We start from the raw sequence: 19,039 nt of genomic DNA, 5'->3' as shown, positions 1-19,039 counted from the left end.
ATAAAAAAGCCAGGATGGGGGCATAGAGAGAATTAACGCAAGGATGAGGTCTTCAGCCTCATCACACAATTTAATACACGACTAAAATTACATCACAATTACAACCTGCTATTAAATTCAAGGTCGTGTTCCAAATGGCACCCTATTCTCTATAAAGTGCAACACTTTTTACCCCATGGGGCTCTGGTCAAAAAAGGTGCACTACATAGGGAACAGGGTGGGTGCATTGGGATGCAGCCCAAGTCATTTTTCATAGCAAAAGCACTCAGGGCTGAGAGAGAGATATATTGTATAAGAAAAACAAAGTGTTTATCCCAATTCAGCGCGCTTCAATATACATTCAAACTAAACTCACCAATCACAATGGGCATGAGTGTTCAAATAAATCACTCTAGATAAAATAATGAGATTAGTCAACAATCCTCAAAATGATGCTTATAACCATATCATTAATTGGTTTTTATGTATATGCTTCCCCCCTTTTGAAGGTTATATATAGCATCACAAACTTCTACCTTTTTGGATATATACAGTTGAAGTCGGAAGTTTACATACACTTAGGCTGGACTCATTAAAACTCCTTTTTCATCCACTCCCCAAATTTATTTTATGGAGTGGTTGAAAAACTAGTTTTAATGACCCCAACCTAAGTGTATGTAAACTTCCGACTTCAACTGTATACATAAAGACTGCATTTTAAATGGTGTATGGTAGTAGGTGCCAGTAGCACCTGTTTGAACGTTTCATAGTTTTGAATTCTTCACTATTATTCTACAATTTAGAAAATAGTATGAGTAATGAGTAATGAGGAATTGTGTCCAAACCTTTGACTGGTACTGTATATATATTTAAAAACACTACCGGTCAAAAGTTTTAGAACACCTACTCAATCAAGGGTTTTTCTTTTTTTTTCTTCTATTTTCTACATTGTAGAATAATAGCGAAGACATCAAAACTATGAAATAACGCATTTAGAATCATATAATAAACAAAAAAGTGTTAATCAAATAGCCACCCTTTGCCTTGATGACAGCTTTGCACACTCTTGGCATTCTCTCAACCAGCTTTATGAGGTATGGAATGCATTTCAATTAACAGGTGTGCCTTCTTAAAAGTTAATTTGTGGATGATAGCCCTATTTGGTGAAAGACCAAGTCCATATTATGGCAAGAACAGCTCAAATAAGCAAAGAGAAACGACAGTCCATCATTACTTTAAGACACGAAGGTCAGTCAATACGGAAAATGTCAAGAACTTTGAAAGTTTCTTCAAGTGCAGTCGCAAAAACCATCAAGCGCTATGATGAAACTGGCTCTCATGAGGACTGCCACAGGAATGGAAGACCCAGAGTTCATTAGAGTTACCAGCCTCAGAAATTGCAGCCCAAATAAATTCTTCACAGAGTTCAAGTAACAGACACATCTCAACATCAACTGTTCAGAGGAGGCTGTGTGAATCAGGCCTTCATGGTCAAATTGCTGCAAAGAAACCACTACTGAAGGACACCAATAAGCAGAAGAGACTTGCTTGTGCCAAGAAACACAAGCAATGGACATTAGACCGGTGGAAATTTGTCCTTTGTTCTACAGTCCAAATTTGAGATTTTTGGTTCCAACCGCCGTGTCTTTGGGAGACGTGGTGTGGGTGAACGGATGATCTCTGCATGTGTATTTCCCACCGTAAAGCATGAAGGAGGAGGAGTTTTGGTCTGGGGGTGCTTTGCTGGTGATACTGTCTGTGATTTATTTAGAATTCAAGGCACACTTAACCAGCATGGCTACCACAGCATTCTGCAGCGATACGCCATCCTATCTGGTTTGCGCTTAGTGGGACTATCATTTGTTTTTTAGCAGGACATTAACCCAACACACCTCCAGGCTGTGTAAAGGCTATTTTACCAAGAAGGAGAGTGATGGAGTGCTGCATTAGATGACCTGGCCTCTACAATCCTCCGACCTCAACCAAATTGAGATGGTTTGGGATGAGTCGGACTGCAGAGTGAAGGAAAAGCAGCCAACAAGTGCTCAGCATATGTGGGAACTCCTTCAAGACTGTTGGAAAAGCATTCCAGGTGAAGCTGGTTGAGAAAATGCCAACACTGTGCAAAGCTGTCATCAAGGCAAAGGGTGGCTACTTTGAAGAATCTCAAATATAAATTATATTTTGATTTGTTTAACACCTTTTGGGTTACTACATGATTCCATATGTGTTATTTCATAGTTTTGATGTCTTCACTATTATTCCTCAATGTAGAAAATAGTAAAAATAAAGAATAACCCTTGAATGAGTAGGTGTTCTAAAACTTTTGACCGGTAGTGTATAAATACTGAGTGTACAAAACATTAAGAACACCTGCTCTTTCCATGACATAGACTGAGCAGGTGAAAGCTATGATCCCTTATTGATGTCACCTGTTAAATCCACTTCAATCAGTGAAGATGAAAGGGAGGAGACAGGTTAAAGAAGGATTCTTAAGCATTGAGACAATTGAGACATGGATTGTGTATGAGTGCCATTCAGAGGGTGAATGGGCAAGACAAAATATTTAAGTGCCTTTTAAATGGGGTATGGTAGGAGGTGCCAGGCACACCTGTTTGAAAGTGTCAAGAACTGCAATGCTGCTGGGTTTTTCACGCTCAACTGTTTCTCTTGTGTATCAAGGAAGGTGTTCCTAATGTTTTGTACACTCAATGTAGATTTGGCTAGGGAACATAACGATTGAGCCCTGAAGCTCTGTTTTATGTCATAACGATTGAGCCCTGAAGCTCCGTTTTATGTCATAACGATTGAGCCCTGAAGCTCTGTTTTATGTCATAACGATTGAGCCCTGAAGCTCTGTTTTATGTCATAACGATTGAGCCCTGAAGCTCTGTTTTATGTCATAAGACAAGCTGTTTCCAAGGAGATTTTTGTAACAACATCAAGAGCCTCTCTGGATGTCCGTGGTGATAGATAACTATAGTCAAGGACAGCTTCAGTTATTCTATTGGCACTGAATGGGTTTTTATTCTCGGTCCATAGTGTTTTCTCTATTGTATCATAGAGCAGACCTGCCATTCAGAATGACCTTGGAGATAAGAAAATAACAGCCACTGGAGAAAGCAATGATGTTGTTTTCAATGGAAGAAGGTTATCACACATTTAATAGAAGTGGTTATTCTCTCACATTTTCTCTAATACAATACTGCTGTCCCTTTGATCCCCCATGACTTCTTATCATATTGCCTTTAAGCATTTTTGGATATATGGAATTTGAGAACTGACCTGTTGCACTACAAGGGTGAAAGACACATTCACAAAAAAGAAATCCTGTTCTCCATAGACATCAAGCATCAAATAGTTTTGAGGACCCTTGGCTGTTGTCTTTACTTATTTATGCTTATTACTTGATGCCTATCATACACACACACACACACACACACACACACTATGCCATTCTTCAATCTAATGGTAATCTCTTCATTGCCTCCAATAAACCTCTGACAAGTAGGGTTGAGGAGAGTGAGTTTCTATCTCTGTAAGACCAAAGAGGAAAGGCCATAAAGTGTGAATAGTATCGTTATCAGTGTCAGTAGAGTGTTTAACCCGTTGAACTTTATGGACCATACCATTGGTCAGCTCATCATTTACTCCAACGTCCTCTGCGCTGGTTAATCATCTTTCTTATTAACCCTACACACACAGAGAAGAGAGAAGGGTATCTTACAGTAGATCTGACTCTATACTCCAATATCCAGTTGGAATCCATCCAATTCCAATGCCAATTCAAATGCTTTTTCTTGCCACTTTTTTAGTGTGCGTATGCTCATTAAAACAGTGTCAAACCTGGAGTCAAATATTTTCAGTGTTACATAATTGCTTTTACATATGCCATGGAGAAGCCCCTTTGGCAACATGGAATGGAGGAATCAATTGGAAAGGATTAAGGAAGAACAGATTCATATACATCCCTTCTTCCACCCCCCTTTTCTTCCATTTCCCTCTCTCCCCCCCCTCTCCTTCTCTCTCCCTCTCCTTCCCTCCCCCTCTCCTTCTCTCTCCCTCTCCTTCCATTCCCCTCTCTCCTTCCATCCCCCTCTCCAACTCTCTCCCTCTCCTTCCATCCCCCTCTCCTTCTCTCTCCCTCTCCTTCCCTCCCCCTCTCTTTGTTACCACACCACCGTCAATCAGACAATCTCGGGGAGACGTTGACCTTAAACTTGGTAGCTCCTACCCCCTCTACTCCGACAACAACCACCCAACCCCCAACGCACTCCCCCCAGAGCTGCGTCTGCTGCACAGTGTTCCCTTGGCAACCGTCATAGCCAGCGTCTGCCTAGCAACCAGCAACCAGACTGTCTGTATGGTCTATGGATTATAGGAATGGGGGTTGGTTGTAGACTAGACTAGAGGGAGGGGTGTTGGGGACTGGGGTAGAGTAGACAAAACAACTGATGTGTATCTATTGGGCTATTCAGTGTTATTGTTAGGCAGGCGGGGAGGAGACAGACAGAGGTAGACTCAGTGAACTGGGGGGTTACCATGTACAGAGCCCATGCCTGTCAAAAACAATATCTGGGGTGTCTCACTGTAACGTTCGTCGTCTGAAGATGAGGAATCATCAGACCAAAGCGCAGCGTGGTAAGTGTTCATGTTAATTTATTAAAACAGAACACTAAACAAAATAACAAAGAGAATGAACGAAACGAAACAGTCCTGTCTGGTACAGACACAAAGACAGAAAACAACTACCCACAAAACACAGGTGGGAAAAGGCTACCTAAGTATGGTTCTCAATCAGAGACAACGATAGACAGCTGCCTCTGATTGAGAACCACACAAGGCCAAACACACAAAAATAGAAAACATAGAACACAAAACATAGAATGCCCACCCCAACTCACGCCCTGACCAAACCAAAATAGAGACATAAAAAGGATTACTAAGGTCAGGGCGTGACACTCACTCACACTCTCCATGTTATCACCAGTTATCTCACACTCATTTTTTTTAAAGAGTGAGAAAGGAAAGATGAGAGAAAAATAACCAGAATATTAACATAATGAACCTATGCCAGGAAATACGTTAAATACGTATGAAATACGTTAAATACGTCTAAGTAACCAGGCTTACTACTGGAACGATAAGGACTGGTGTGGCATTAGGCATGTGCTCTGACAAAAACACTGTAGAGAGTCTGCTACTGGAACGATAAGGACTGGTGTGGCATGAGGCATGTGCTCTGACAAAAACACTGTAGAGAGTCTACTACTGGAACGATAAGGACTGGTGTGGCATTAGGCATGTGCATATTATTATTATTTGACCCTGCTGGTCATCTATGAACATTTGAACATCTTGGCCATGTTCTGTTATAATCTCCACCCGGCACAGTCAGAAGAGGAATGGCCACCCCTCATAGCCTGGTTCCTCTCTAGGTTTCTTCCTAGGTTTTGGCCTTTCTAGGGAGTTTTTCCTAGCCACCGTGCTTCTACACCTGCATTGCTTGCTGTTTGAGGTTTTAGGCTGGGTTTCTGTACAGCACTTTGTGACATCAGCTGATGTAAGAAGGGCTTTATAAATACATTTGATTGATTGATTAATTGATTCTGACAAAAACACTGTAGAGAGTCTACTACTGGAACGATAAGGACTGGTGTGGCATGAGGCATGTGTTCTGACAAAAACACTGTAGAGAGTCTACTACTGGAACGATAAGGACTGGTGTGGCATGAGGCATGTGTTCTGACAAAAACACTGCAGAGAGTCTACTACTGGAACGATAAGGACTGGTGTGGCATGAGGCATGTGCTCTGACAAATACACTGTAGAGAGTCTGCTACTCGATTTGAGAACCTCAACGGATATTTCTGCTGTGGGTGAAGCGTTCAGCTACAGAGACTGCCGGATGCCACCTGGTGTTGGGTTTTGATCATTGAAGAACAACAACTTCCAGACCTGTTCTGTATGTAGCCTCTGAATAAAACCGAGCCAGTAGTGAACAGTTAGCATCTCTTACTCTATACGAAGAGTATGGTCTTCTACCCTATCTTCATATCTCCTGTATTAGTGTCTCTCCCCCTCCCTCCTTTGACTTCCCTACTTCTATCTACTCTTCTTCTCTCCCCACCCCTCCTTTCCTCCCCTTCTTTCTTCTCTAAGTCTTTCTTTCTGTCCGTCCCATTCATATTCAGGTCCAGAAGTGCATCCTGACATGGGCCAATCAATATCCTGTCCTCTCCTTGAAGCTTAAAATAGCTTCTCCTCCTGCTGCTGCTGACGTTGTCTCTCTGTGTGTGTGTGTGTGTGTGTGTGTGTGTGTGTGTGTGTGTGTGTGTGTGTGTGTGTGTGTGTGTGTGTGTGTGTGTGTGTGTGTGTGTGTGTGTGTGGGTGTGTGTGTGTGTGTGTGTGTGTGTGTGTGTGTGTGTGTGTGTGTGTGTGTGTCTGTGATGCTGCTGCTGACGTGGTACATATGAGTCACTCAGAGACCCACTCTCTCCCCCCATCCCATCCCCATCACTGAACAGAGAGGGAGGCCCAGATTATGCCCCACTCTCCATTTTTATCCATTTTATTATATTTTATTGTAACACATTTGCACTGCCCGTACTTTACCTTCATGTAAATATTGTAGAGATGCATTGTATCTACAGAACCCCTCCTTTTCCCCCCTTTAACGCCTTGCTCTGTTCAGCTATGTGCAATGCCGTGTCGTGCTAGTGACCCTTACTGCATCACAGAGCTGCAGAGGGTGAGGGAGGGGAGAGAGAGGGATGGGAATGGAGGGAGGAGAGGGAGGTAGTGAGAGAGTACGCAAGATGAGAGATAGAGAGGGGGGAGATAGAGAGGAGGGAGGTAAAGAGAGGTAGAGGGAGAAAGAAATCACCCGTTCATCGTTGGTGAGAGAGAGAGAGAGAGAGAGAGACAGAGAGACAGAGAGCGAGAGCGAGAGAGATGCAAGGCCTCTGTAGACCACTGGGGACCCTGCCTGTCTCATTAGGTTCACGCACACAAACAGTAGTGTATATATAGAGGATTGGAAAAGAGCACCATTATAGTCTATCACTGATGCAGAAAACACGAGCTGGGTGGGTAGGCTACTATATACATTTATAGTGGATGAGGATATTTCCCTCCATTACAATGTAAAGCACTTAAACACTTCAGCTGGAAAGGTGGTCTGTGTATACTGTGAATCCATTTAGATCAGCTGTTAGTGATGTATTTTGTGTTGGTGGATCTTTATAATGCATGCTTTTAGCACAGTAGAAACACATTGGTTTGTTCAGGAATACATCATGTTTTTTTTAACTCTCTATCTCGATCCCTCATATGACTCACTGGAGAATACTCGTCATGTGCTGCGAGAACACATTATATGAGCGTGTGGGGTCGTAACCACGTGTACAAGGCTACTAGTAACTTCAGACTCACTGCATTTATAAGAGAATATTGGATGTGAGACTAGCGGTGTAAGACACACATAATAAAGTATCATAAATGTGTATTATTCACGTAATAGAAACTCATAGACACAAAACACTGATTAGGAAAAACTGTTTATTTATTTACGTACATGTACAGTATATCACATTACTTACAGTTGAAATGAAAGAATATGTACATAGAATCTGTTATTTTTCTATTTTTTAGCCAAACCGTTTAAGACAAACTGTGTAGAAACAAATAGAGGCGAGGGATACCATGTCCTACAGCAGCAGGATAATCGGACATGTAAAGTAATAATACAACCGGAATGGGTTTACAAATGATCTATCTATGACATCAGTGTGTGCACCGCTGCATGTACTCATGTTTACCAGTGTAATCCAGTGTTTATAGACCTGTTCAATAAAAGTCTCTAAAGAAAGAATGTGAAACTTTATCAAAGGCCAGATCAGTGTACAAAAAAAAATTGTATTTCAGATATCATATGAAAAAGTATGAAAATGTATGCACTCACTACTGTAAGTCGCCCTGGATAAGAGTGTCTGCTAAATTACTAAAAATATAAATACAAAAATGTGTATCATATAAGTTACCCATAAATGCTGTTTTATAGTACTGTAAATCAAACAGAGTATCCTGAAGTATTGCTTTTGACTGCTGATTGCTTTTGTAACTGGTATTTCCTGTGCTGGTGTGCTTTTATAGTGGTGAAGGCCACTGTATCGTAGTATCTGGAGAATGTGTTATTGAAGTAGTTTTCAGGTTGTCATATGGTTCGCTCAGCTTCTTCACACTTGATGTAGCTGTTTGCTTGAGATCGATGGAGAGGCAGGTAGCTTAGTGGTTAGAGCATTGGAGTGTTGGGCCAGTAACCGGAAGGTTGCTAGATCGAATCCCCGAGCTGACAAGGTAAAAACAAATATGTTGTTCTGCTCCTGAACAAGGCAGTTAACCCACCGTTCCTAGGCCGTCAATGTAAATAAGAATTTGTTTTTAACTGACTTGCCTAGGTCAAATAAAAACGGGCAATGCTGTGCCCTGGGAGTCAAGTTCAGCTGAGACACAGTGAAAGTCAATGTTCAGGTTGAAGTGAATGTCACTTTCTTTGAGTCTATACCCCTTTCTCTCCCTCTCTCTGTTGCTCTTCTCTGTATGTAAATGTAAAAATGTGTGTACGGTGAGGTTGTGAGTGTGTTCAACCTGACCTCAGACCAGTTTGGAAAGCAGCTGCTGAGAGAACAGCTTCTTGAGCTGGGCCACCTCCTGCGATAGAGAACTGAGCTGGGATTTGAGGGTGCCATTCTCCGCCACATACTGGGAGTCTGTGGTAGTGGTGGGTCTGTGTGGAGACCCTCCAGAGGGGGAGTAGTGGTGCTGCTGATCATGCCCAGCACGGGCCTCCTCCCTGGGCCATGCAGCCTGGCCCTCTCCCCTATGACTGTACCATTCAGCCTGGCTCCTCTGGATGTTTGGTCCGACTGTAGCTACGGGGCAAGGGCGTTTACTATTAGGGGACCTTGCTGGTATCTCCCCAGCTTCGCTACCTCCACCGGGGGTTTTGAAGCGGAGTTTGTGTGGTAGGCTAGAGTCCTGCCTGCCGTGGTACTGTCCTTCTGCCTCCAGGGAGGTGCGAGGCTCATAACGCCCCTGTTCCTCTACCGTTCTGGGGGAAGTTCGGCTGTGGTCCCCTAGTCCATCGTCAAAGAACACAGGGCTGCCGATGTTGGAGCTTCCAGGGGAGAAACCAGAGTCCTCGGATATACTACTGCCCGCGTCACGCCCTGCTGGCAGCCCAGTTCCCCTCACCTCGTATGAGGATGAGTGGTGGGGATGGTGGTGGGAGGTGGTGGCGGCGGTGTTATGGGGGTAGGAACCATCATCATGGGGTAGGTAGTACCTCGGTTCAAGATGGTTGAGTGGAGGCACGGGCAGCGGCATTATGGCTATGTCGGAGGTGTCCTTGACTAGGCCAAAGCGGAACTTGAAGGCCAGGAGTTCGGCCCTTAGTCGGGCGTTCTCCTCCAACAACCCCAGAACCCTCGTCTCCAGGACCATGTCATTGGCACGTCGTTTCTGACGCGACCGTTTCGCCGCATCGTTGTTCTTCTTCCTCTTATCCCAGTAGCCGTCGTCCTTCTTCTCGTCGGGAGTGAACTCGCGTTTGCGGCGCAGAGCACTGTTGCTATCGTCAAAGTCATCCTCACCGCCATTGTTAGAGATAGCATTAGCGTTAGCATGGTTAGCGGTGGCGGCTAGGCTTTCTTTCCGCTTCAGGGCAGAGGTGCAGCCCAGGAGGGAACGGGCTAGCTGGCTGCTGGAGGTCAGGATGGAGACCGCCTCGTCAGTGAAGGACATTGCCTCGCTCAGAGGCCTTGGGTCCAGACCTTCCAGTCCCAACAGATGGGAGGGACCACCAGAGAGATCCTGGAGGACGCTACTGGTGGGTCTAGTATGGTATTTCATGCTTGGATAGCCCTGGTGTGATCGGGTAATTGCCAAACTCATAGATTGTGTGCTTGAGTTTTGTTTAATAGCTCACTTTAGAAATACACACTCTGGTTGTTTTGATAATGATGCTGGCTCCGAGTGCCTGTGATTCATATTGCAATGCCACCATCTAGTGGACAGAGAGAGAAAAGGCAGCGAGGAGGTTAGTGAGATTTGAGTAAACCTTATGTAAGTTCAACACAATGTTATATCATTCTGTCACAGCTCCAAACATTCCTGTAGTGTACAGTGTACTGAACAGATGCACATAGATGGTTAACACGCACATATTTCTCATTATGAAAAACATCCCTAGGCCAATTCCATTTTGCGACATGGTAGAAGGATATCAGCAAGTTGAGGATGAAAGTAAGTTGCTCATTTGTGCAGAATATTCTATCCTATACTATTCTATTATTTCTATGTTGACTATACAGTTATATGCAATACATTCCTGAATGTTTTATTGGGATGAGGGAATTTTCAAAGAATGCCAAACACAAGGCTACTCGCCTATAATAAAGCCTATAATAAAGCCTATAATAAAGCTTCTATAGGCTATAACAGAGGTTGTGTAAAGGAATCTAGTGAACTTTCTGTCAATTCAACAGTACGCTGAATACTGTAGTTTTCACAGCAACAGTCTTTAACAACTATTTGCTCCCACACACAGTCTGAACAAGTTGAATTAAGTGCACCCACTGAGAAGGCAGCCCCGAGGCCTGTCATCATTTCCTCGCGTTACGCAACGTTACAGAGAGGAACATTACAGTACATGCACTTATGCATGATTTTACCCGGTGTCCCCGAGAAACAGCCCTGGCGGATGAGAACCGCGGTAACATTCGCAGGATAACTGAGAATCGAACCAGGGAGTCGATAAACTTGATCTGGTTTTGATATGCTGCACAGTGCCCACTCCTAACTTTAGACTACATTTCTTTATCAACCACTTTTTATATTTTCCCTATCCATCTTAAATAACTAGTTCAGCACCACACACAATACAATGTTCTTAAAAAACACATTTTAGTCACATTTCTATATAACATAATAAATCAACATTTTCTTTTCCATTTGAGATGAGGTTACCTGTCAGTGAAATAGCCCGATGAAGTACCTCTTCTTCATGTGAATCTCCTCCAAAGTGTTATTAGAAAGACTGTATATGCTCAATAGATTGGATGATAGGGCGCGTCTCTCCCAGTTCGCTTCCCGCTTGTTTCTGCTCAGCTAACACTGCCGCTACTCATATTTGTTTCTTCACCCAGTATAGGTTCAACTAGGTTTGTCTACTCACCTCGCCTGAACCCGCGTCCTCAGCCTATAGAATAGAACCACCACCAATGGAACGCAAAGCCGCCTCCCCCTCGGCCTCGAGCCAATGCGCCATTTAGTCACAGCAGGGCGAGCCTATCCGCTTTCAGCTGCTACGCGTCACATACTATTTTTCTCACCCCAATCCACCTCTCTCTCTCTCTCTCTCTCTCTCTGATTTTCAACCATGTTTTCAACATCTTTGATCAAATTACTGCATGTTAATGTCTCCAAATAAGTTGCAAATCCAGTCCACCATCTCTCCAAATATCCATTGGCAAGACATTGACTGATAATATGCCTATTTTTAAATAATTTGATTAAATACCTACATGTATGACAGAATGGGTTGGATTCTGGTTTTACAGATACAGATGTCTCATGCTGTCTGTCCATACACCTCCAATCCCTCATGTTGATTGACCTGAGAGCTCTCTCCTGAACTGGGATGCCCACTGACTCAGTGCTCAACTTTACATTTATCCATCCATCCATGGAATTCACCTCCATGTGTAATACATATCTTACTAGCACTGATTTGAATGATATCTGCTTTATTGAGAAAAAAAATCTTGCAATGACTGTAAATGTGGTTGTCTTGGCTACCTTAGTTGAATGCACTGACTGTAAATGTGGTTGTCTTGGCTACCTTAGTTGAATGCACTGACTGTGAATGTAGTTGTCTTGGCTACCTTAGTTGAATTCACTGACTGTAAATGTGGTTGTCTTGGCTACCTTAGTTGAATGCACTGACTGTGAATGTAGTTGTCTTGGCTACTTTAGTTGAATTCACTGACTGTGAATGTAGTTGCCTTGGCTACCTTAGTTGAATTCACTGACTGTGAATGTAGTTGTCTTGGCTACTTTAGTTGAATTCACTGACTGTGAATGTAGTTGTCTTGGCTACTTTAGTTGAATTCACTGACTGTGAATGTAGTTGCCTTGGCTACCTTAGTTGAATTCACTGACTGTGAATGTAGTTGTCTTGGCTACTTTAGTTGAATTCACTGACTGTGAATGTAGTTGTCTTGGCTACTTTAGTTGAATTCACTGACTGTGAATGTAGTTGTCTTGGCTACCTTAGTTGAATGCACTGACTGTGAATGTAGGTGTCTTGGCTACCTTAGTTGAATGCACTGACTGTGAATGTAGTTGTCTTGGCTACCTTAGTTGAATTCACTGACTGTGAATGTAGTTGTCTTGGCTACCTTAGTTGAATGCACTGACTGTGAATGTAGTTGCCTTGGCTACCTTAGTTGAATTCACTGACTGAATGTAGTTGTCTTGGCTACTTTAGTTGAATTCACTGACTGTGAATGTAGTTGCCTTGGCTACCTTAGTTGAATTCACTGACTGTGAATGTAGTTGCCTTGGCTACCTTAGTTGAATTCACTGACTGTGAATGTAGTTGCCTTGGCTACCTTAGTTGAATTCACTGACTGTGAATGTAGTTGTCTTGGCTACTTTAGTTGAATTCACTGACTGTGAATGTAGTTGTCTTGGCTACTTTAGTTGAATTCACTGACTGTGAATGTAGTTGCCTTGGCTACCTTAGTTGAATTCACTGACTGTGAATGTAGTTGTCTTGGCTACTTTAGTTGAATTCACTGACTGTGAATGTAGTTGTCTTGGCTACTTTAGTTGAATTCACTGACTGTGAATGTAGTTGTCTTGGCTACCTTAGTTGAATGCACTGACTGTGAATGTAGGTGTCTTGGCTACCTTAGTTGAATGCACTGACTGTGAATGTAGTTGTCTTGGCTACCTTAGTTGAATGCACTGACTGTGAATGTAGTTGCCTTGGCTACCTTAGTTGAATTCACTGACTGAATGTAGTTGTCTTGGCTACTTTAGTTGTTGAGTAGTTGTCTTGGCTACTTTAGTTGAATTCACTGACTGTAAATGTGGTTGTCTTGGCTACTTTAGTTGAATGCACTGACTGTGAATGTAGTTGTCTTGCCTACATTAGTTAATGCACTGACTGTGAGTCTATCTGGATAAATGACCAAAATATACAAAATATGTACAGATATGTTTAAAGCAAAAGTTCAATTACTACTTGTTATTTAATTGTCCAGTTTATGTAATGAATGGAGTTTACTTTTACACATACCAGGAATTTGGCCTGTTGCCAGAATTTAAATCAAGTCAAATCAAATGTTATTGGTCACATACATACATACATACATACAACATAAATAAATACACACATATTTAGCAGATGTTATTGCGGGTGTAGCGAAATGCTTGTGTTCCTAGCTCCAACAGTGCAGTAGTATCTAACAATTCACAACAATACACACATCTAAAAGTAAAGGAATGGAATTAAGAAATATATACATATTAGGACGGGCATTTAAATATTAGGGCGGGCAAATATACAGACAGAATATACAGACAGAATGTAGACAGAAGAATATACACATAGTCTATAAACAGTACACACACAATATAGATACAGTAAACACCGAACAACACATAATATTAATAATAATAATAACAGAGTATGTAAAATGGGTTCAATTCGGGTTATAACAGATTTGCAATGCTGTCTATAATCTCCATGTCTTGGGACCACCAATCCCATTAGGCTGGCTAGTCTGAAAGGGGATTTTTGAATTGGACCAAAGGCAACACAGGCTGGTAAGGATCCGCCCCTTTTTCTAAATGTTTGCCTAAAATGACATACCCAAATCTAACTGCCTGTAGCTCAGGCCCTGAAGCAAGGACATGCATATTCTTGGTACCATTTGAAAGGGAACACTTTGTATTTTGTGGAAATGTGAAAGGAATGTAGGAGAATATAACACAATAGATCTGGTAAAAGACAATACAAAGAAAAAATCAACCGTTCTTTAGTATTTTTTGTACCATCCTTTTTGAAATGCAAGAGAAAGGCCATAATGTATTATTCTAGCCCAGGTGCAATTTTGGACACTAGATGGCAGCAGTGCATGTGCAAAGTTTTAGACTGATCCAATGAACCATTGTATTTCAGTTCAGAATTTTGTATCAAGACTGCCCAAATGTGCCTAATTTGTTTATTAATAACTTTTCATGTTAAAAATTGTGCACTCTCCTCAAACATTAGCATGGTAATTATTTCACTATAATAACTACTGTAAATTGTACAGGGCAGTTATATTAACAAGAACATAAGCTTTCTGCCAATATCAGATATGTCTATGTCCTGGGAAATGTTCTTGTTACTTACAACCTCATGCTAATTGCATTAGCCTATGTTAGCTCAACCGTCCCGTGGAAGGAACACCGATCCCGAAGAAGCAAGCCTACCTACTTAGGAAGCCCACTGACATAGGCAGCCATACCAAACACAACATATCATACTAATTACGTCTATTCTGAGAGATCAGGCTGACATGTATAGTACATAAGCATTTAGTACATAGTACCGATATTGTCATTTTTTGCCCATTATGTTCAAATCATCTATAAGTGACTTTGAAATACATTCAGATGATTTAGACATGATGCACAAAAAATTATATCGGTACCATGACATGAATGGAATTTGTGCCACTAATGCTAAAACATTAGCATTTGGAAAATTATGCCAGTGAAATACAAACAAAGCATGGATTGCTGTCATTCCCTGTCTAGACTGCTTACAGGATAAGGAAACCAACATGTCATTTTGTAATTTGGGTAAACTATCCCTTTAAATAACCTTCTTTCTTATGTAACCATACCAAACATAACATATCATACTAATTGGAAGGGAACAAATTGTCACGGATCCCCCCGGTACTGCTGCTCATTCTGTTCACCAGTTATGGAGGTTGATGCCACCGGCCTTCTAGGCTGCACTGAACTGTGTCATTACGCACACCTGGTTCCAATTCCTCACTGATTGTGTTTGCATAAATGTGCCCTTTGTTTCCCCATTGGGCTGTTGATTATTGTTCCCATGTCCGTTGGTTGGGTGAGTACCTATGCATTGTCTCAGCCTGTGCTGCGTGTTCTGTGCATTGTGTATTATGGGTCTCGTCCCGTGTCGTTCTTAAAGGTTTACCCTCGCTCTTTTGTTTGGGTACATCCCAGTGTTTTGTATACGTGTTTGTTTTGGGTGTATTAAAAACCCAGATAATGTATTCCTGCGTCTGTCTCCAAATCCTTTACACTAGCATGACACAAATTTACATTTACTATCTTACGTCTATTCTGAGAGGCCAAGCTGACATGTATAGTACATAAGACTTTAGTACATGTGTAGTACATATGAATTTGAGGGGAACAAATGTACATTTACTATGTCTATGGTGTTGCTATAGGTTTGAATCCAGCTCACTGCCCTTTGACACAACCTCTTCCCATCTTTCCCCACTGTCATCCTCTCTCTATCTGTACAATAAAATCAGAAAGTATTTCCCAAAGAAATTGCTGAACTTAGCTGAACTTTCACAACTAAGCTACTTTGTGTTGTTAAGCAGCCTATAATCCTTCCTTCCATGAATTCACTTTCATGGAATTCACTTTCATAAAAAGTACACAAGCATGTATAATACTTACGTATATATAATACATTTACAGAAAGCAAAACTGCTATTTGTTATTAATTTTCTATACTTATGTACAGTATATGTTACATGTAAAACATGTAATGGTACTGTATGTAGTCTACATCTACAGAAGGACTGCACTTTATTTACATATTATATGTTATGTACTGTCACGCCCTGGCCTTAGTATTCTTTGTTTTCTTAATTATTTTGGTTAGGTCAGGGTGTGACATGGGGAATGTATGTGGTTTTTGTAGTGTCTAGGTTGGTTGTAATGTTTAGGGGGTTTATTAGAGTAGTTGGGTTTATGTTTAGTATAGTAGTCTAGCTGTGTCTATGGTTGAGTGTAGGTATCTAGGAAAGTCTATGGTTGCCTGAATTGGGTCTCAATTAGAGACAGCTGGTTATTGTTGTCTCTGATTGGGAGCCATATTTAAGGCAACCATAGGCTTTAGCTGTTTGTGGGGAATTGTCTATGTTGAACGTTTGTAGCATGTGTGTGTGCACTACGTTTATAGCTTCACGGTCGTTTGTTGTTTTTGTATAGTTTGTAATAGTGTTTCGTTTCATGTTCATCTTCGTAGTAAAATAAAAGAAGATGGCTTATTTTCCACATGCTGCGTTTTGGTCCGTCTCTCCTCCACACGATCGTGACATGTACAGTATGTTACATGAAAACATGTCATGGTATGAAGGAATGCACTTTATTACATATGTTGTATGTTACATGAAAACATGTCATGGTATGAAGGAATGCACTTTATTACATATGTTGTATGTTACATGAAAACATGTCATGGTATGAAGGAATGCACTTTATTACATATGTTGTATGTTACATGAAAACATGTCATGGTATGAAGGAATGCACTTTATTACATATATGTTATGTATGTTACATGAAAACATGTAATGGTATGAAGGAATGCACTTTATTACATATATGTTATGTATGTTACATGAAAACATGTAATGGTATGAAGGAATGCACAGATGGAGAAAATGGGAGTAAACAAGGCTTTGGTAGCCCTACGTGGTCAGAAGCACGAAAACACACCGTACAGCCAGTCACCCCTCTCTCTATGCCTCTCTTTCTCTCTTACACACCCTTCTCTCTCTCACCCCCTCTCTCTCTCCTCACCCTCCCCCGCCTCACTCTCTCTCTGTCCCATGTCTGCCCTCCCTGAGGAAATACACTAATGCTCCTGTATGTTTAGAGTAACAGGATCTATTGGAGCTGGAAGGACACAAAAAAACACAAGCCAACATACTTTATGTTATTATCATCAAGGCTATCTACGTGTATTGTATAGTGTGTGTCAGTAGATTAATTCGCTCTGGGCAATGCACACTATATGTACAGTATGATCTGTATCTGATGTTATGTCTACGGACAGCATATTTACATACAGAATAACTAATGATGTGTCCTAGACAATTTCCACCCTTGGGGACAATAAATTTGATCTGATCCTACCTTGTTTATCCAGTGTAGGCTACACTCTTCTGGACCATTTAGAGTACAGTACATGTGTGTTATCTTTTGACACATTTCCTTCCTGCACTGGAGTTCTCGTAGCCAAGAAAAACGTCTGGTGGAAGCATACGATTACACTCAGATGTGGATTGGAATACTATTTATACAATCCCAGTTGCGAAACTATGGTAAAGTTCAGAGTCAGGGTTCTATACAATCTCAGCTCATTCAATTCAATAATGCATTGCATTGAATCACCAGTCAAGAATAGCTTACTTTTCCAATCTGTTCATAGTCAGTAATTGAATTTCCAAGAAATGATTTGTCCCTAACCTTGATGTAGGCAGACAACATAATAATGTGATGGTTGCGTATTATGTGCTTATTTTAGTCTTCCATTGAACTTAACAAACAGAGACTTCTCAGAAAGTGATTTGATAACCACAATTGGATGCGGGCATGTAAGTAGGTTAGATATAATGCATAATCCTGTATCCCGCTTTCTCATTCCCCACTGTGGTTCACCATGGGGTTTGCAGTTCTTAAGAAACGTTTCACAACAGAATCGGCGTAAAGAATATGCCCCCTGGTTAACTATGTTTAGCCTACCTGTGTCGGACTACAGTGATGGCGACCTGGGTCACTGTCCTTATACACACTGTTTGGAGATGACCTTAAACTACAGGTGTCCAAACACAGGCAAAGGGCGAGAGAGGGGTCCCTGGTTACCTTGAAAACATGTGCCTGCCAGACAGACAGACCTACCTTGAATTCCCCTTGATTATGCACACGATGGTCTTATCATTCTTACTGTATCAGTCAATATGTTTTTTAGCTGTTATTATTTATACTATAATTCCTTTAACCACATCAATATCATGTTATTCCAACTAGAAAATTACATTTACTGAAGTAAATGGGGTGTGCTGCTAGTCTTGAAGTATTTATGGTTGTGAAATAGTAGTAGCAGTAGTAGTAGTAGTAGTCGTAGTAGTAGTAGTAGTAATAACAGTAGTAGTAGTAGTAGTAGTGGTAGCGGCGGTAGTGGTAGTGGTGGTAGTGGTAGCGGTAGTAGTGGTAGTAGTAGGAGTGGTAGCGGCAGTAATGGTACTGGTGGTAGTGGTAGTAGTGGTAGTAGTAGGAGTGGTAGCGGCAGTAGTGGTAGTGGTGGTAGTGGTAGTAGTAGTAGTAGTGGTAGTAGTAGTAGTAGTGGTAGTAGTATAAATGGTAGTAATAGGGTTTTCATAGGCTATGTGTTAGTTATAGTGACCTATTTTGAGGTGGTTCGTAGGTGTGAACTTCTTATAGTGGGCTAGTATAGTAGGCTATAGGTACACCACCTGGTTCACCAAAATGGTTCGCTCTTATAGACAGTGAGTCACGTGGCCGTGACTTGCCATATAAAGCAAGCAGACAGACACCGAGGTATTAAGTTAAAGTTCAACTGAACGTTACAATGGGCAAAACTAGTGACCTAAGCGACTTTGAGCGTGGTATGATCGTCGGTGCCAGGCACAACGGTTCCAGTATCTCAGAAACGTCCGGCCTCCTGGGCTTTTCACACACGTCTAGGGTTTACTGAGAATGGTGTGACAAACAAAAAACATCCAATCAGTAGCAGCCCTGTGGGCGAAAGCAGCTCATGAGGCGGCAGGTAGCCTAGTGGTTAGAGCATTGGGCCAGTAATTGAAAGGTTGCTAGATCGAATCCCCAAGCTGACAAGGTAAAAATCTGTGTCTCTGCCCCTGAACAAGGCAGTTAACCCACTGTTCCTAGGCTGACATTGAAAATAAGAATTTGTTCATAACTG

The 19,039-nt window shown here is 41.7% G+C and overlaps 1 protein-coding gene across 1 annotated transcript; it reads right to left on the bottom strand.

The window, feature by feature from the left end:
• Window positions 1-7,522: 7,522 nt before the first annotated feature.
• nfil3-3 (nuclear factor, interleukin 3 regulated, member 3) lies at window positions 7,523-11,241 on the bottom strand. Its single transcript, XM_038978834.1, has 2 exons — window positions 11,008-11,241; window positions 7,523-10,045 (listed from the first exon to the last, which is right to left on the bottom strand). Exon 2 carries the CDS (start codon window positions 9,931-9,933, stop codon window positions 8,635-8,637), a length of 1,299 nt encoding a protein of 432 aa, XP_038834762.1. The 5' UTR covers window positions 9,934-10,045; window positions 11,008-11,241; the 3' UTR covers window positions 7,523-8,634.
• Window positions 11,242-19,039: the final 7,798 nt, after the last annotated feature.

This window comes from Salvelinus namaycush, chromosome 39 (assembly GCF_016432855.1).
Source record: "Salvelinus namaycush isolate Seneca chromosome 39, SaNama_1.0, whole genome shotgun sequence".
Taxonomy (NCBI): Eukaryota; Metazoa; Chordata; class Actinopteri; order Salmoniformes; family Salmonidae; genus Salvelinus; species Salvelinus namaycush.
The sequence above is the reverse complement of the archived record's forward strand: the minus strand, read 5'-3'. Positions and strand labels throughout refer to the sequence as shown.

Excerpts from the sequence above, each read along its gene's own strand:
- nfil3-3 (XM_038978834.1), bottom strand. The coding sequence starts at position 9,933 with ATGAGTTTGGCAATTACCCGATCACACCAGGGCTATCCAAGCATGAAA.